Here is a 2711-nt window from a genome sequence, read left to right as displayed (position 1 = left end):
TGTCAGTTTATTTTCTTGGGAGCTGCAGCTCATCGTTAGAGGAAGCGGCTTTATTTCCAAGAGAGAGTCTGGCCCGTGTTAAAACTCTGTTAATCGGCTCAAGGTAATTTGCTACAGAGTCAAGAAAAGAGAGAATTGGCTCGAATCAACGCAGCTTTCCGTTTGAGCTAAGGCCGACAGAGGACAGGATGAGGAGCAACTGGCGGTGATGCAACGCAGCCTGCAGGAAAAAGATCGAGCTGAGGGGCAAGGAAGCGATGAAGGGAGAAGGCAATAACAAACACGCTTAAGTCATATTATTTGACTGCACAGTGTTCTGTAGAGCGCCTTCAAAACGGATCGGACAGTGGAGCATAGGGGTAAAGCAAGGGGCATCATGAAGGACAAAGACTTCATGCCCAATGTGGAAAGAGGTAAACCAGCAACATATACTGGTGACAAAAAAGCAAGAATGGCAGCAAAGACCAACCAAAAATGGGTGAGACTAGCAACAGTCTTTGCATATGTTCTCTCTGTATCAATGGCAGCTATAATTCTTGCTATTTACTACAGCCTAATATGGATGCCAGTGAGATCTAGTGGAAGTAACAGCAGCAATGCCAACCTGAGTCAGGAGGTGTCCGTTGTGTCTCACAACGAAACCATGTTCACTCAGCCAGAGGTCTCAGAGTCTATTGGCACTGGCTTGACAACAGGCACTATGAAGGGGCCCAGCCGTGAAAAGAGATCACATGCGATAAGAGTAAGATCTAAGAGTGTTCAGCAACCACCGGAGGATATACTCAAGGAGGGAATGCCTGGATACTCAAGTTTTAAGGGAATGGTGCAGTCAATGGGAACACAGGAAGGCATGGTTCAAGAGGAGGACCGAGACTCTGATAAGGCTGGAGTGGCTGAAGAGGATACGGACAAGGATGTTTGGCCAGAGAAACATCCAATCAGTCTAGAGAAAATAAGGCCACAAGGTCACCACCGGAGATAACCAAAGATTGGTTATCTTTGAGGAGTTTGCTTTGCAGATAAAGGAACTGTTGTATACGTATATGCATGACGATGTTGGTGTCACTATTACACACTGCCAACAAGGCCTGCAAAACATCTGGCCAATCACTCGATAAAAGGATTAAAGTTGTCTCTTTGGACCAAAATGAGCTAATGACTGATCTGTCTTTTTCGTCTTGCATTTCAAGTCTCCTCCTATTCTCTGTTAACTTTGGCTGGCTCAGTGTTTAGAGAAAAGGTTTACACATACATTAAAGGTGTAAAAGGTTGGAGAACACAATATCTCCTTTGTACCCCAAATCATCCTGCTACAAATGTCAACATTCTTAAGTGATGACACCCATTCAATTATTCTTTGATTGTTTTTGTAAAATCAACATCGCTCAGTTTGGTCTTAAGGTAACGTGCAACTTCGTGGTACCTTTCTGGTAGAGATACGGCTTCAGACAGAAAGCAGAACTGTTTCTTAGTTTGCTGTGTGGACCTTATGTTAGGAGTCTTAAAAACGAATGTGCTAAGACATCACATGTAGAATTATGTAGGAATTGTCCATCATTGCCTTAAATATTCTGTTCTAGTAATATCCGGACTGGACTAATGACAGTGACATGCTTAACCCATTGATTGTTTGATGAATATGTACAAAGATATTTGCAAGATTAGCATTTAAAAGTAAAAGATTTCTTGACTTTTTAAGCAAATAACTGATTTATGATTGTGATATGTCTATACTATACTATTTTCGCAAATATACACTTTAATCAAAATATTTAAACAGCACACAAAATTGTTTATTCTTTAAAATAATGTCACTGTTATTATGTCAGTTGATGTCAGACCATATTCACATATTCAAATAATGATATTGAGATTTTTTTTAATTAACATATATATATATGTCACAAAACGTTTATTTCACACAAACACTATAGCACCACATTTTTCTGATACACGTACATTTTGTGCAGGGAGTAGAGCTCAGGTATGTAAACAATTGTACACATATGTATATAGAAAGTGTACAGTGTATATAGTTTGCATACATGTATAAGAAATGCACAATGCTTTTAAATTATATAGGTAATGTTACAAAGGATCAGTCCTATGAAGACAAAGTGACCTCATGTATGTGATATCTTTAATGAGCTTAACGATCTTGTGTAGAATGATTGGTAATTAATTTAAATGGTTGATCTTGCATATGAGAAAGGGATCCGCTACATGTAAACATGCTTACTAGGTTGTATTGTTGTAATAACAGTGATAATTTGATAAAACAAGGAGTGGAGCTAATGGTAGCGGCGTGATTTGTTCATGACATCAACAATTCTATATGAAAGGTGATTGGCTTGATTTTTATACAATAAAAGATAGACAAAATGGTTGTGGTAACCAGATGTGTGATTATATATTTCCCTTAAAGTGTTAAGTCTATGCTTGTAAGATATGCAGGATAAAATGTCTTAGGTTTATTTTGGAAGTTTAGATTTAAATATTTGCTTGCGATTTAAATATTTGGTTCTGAACTGGGTTTGGTTGCCGTTGGTAGAAAATAATAAAAAAAAAAACATATATATGGGTTGGTAGGATTTAGAAAAGGTAATGAGATGACCGGGAATGGGCCATATTGTGCTGGGCAGCACCGATAGATGAACCAGTTTCCCCAGAGTAAAATGCGTAATTGCATTTTTATGTGTGTTTGCGTGATG

The 2711-nt window shown here is 38.4% G+C and overlaps 1 protein-coding gene across 1 annotated transcript; it reads left to right on the top strand.

Annotated features, from left to right (window-relative positions):
- Positions 1 to 2382, top strand: LOC128505173 (uncharacterized). Its single transcript, XM_053475481.1, has one exon. It carries the CDS (start codon positions 377 to 379, stop codon positions 980 to 982), a length of 606 nt encoding a protein of 201 aa, XP_053331456.1. The 5' UTR covers positions 1 to 376; the 3' UTR covers positions 983 to 2382.
- The last annotated feature ends 329 nt before the right edge of the window (positions 2383 to 2711 follow it).

The sequence above is a fragment of the Spea bombifrons genome, chromosome 9 (assembly GCF_027358695.1).
Source record: "Spea bombifrons isolate aSpeBom1 chromosome 9, aSpeBom1.2.pri, whole genome shotgun sequence".
Classification (NCBI taxonomy): Eukaryota; Metazoa; Chordata; class Amphibia; order Anura; family Pelobatidae; genus Spea; species Spea bombifrons.
Note: the sequence above shows the minus strand (reverse complement) of the source record. Positions and strands in the feature narration are given on the sequence as shown.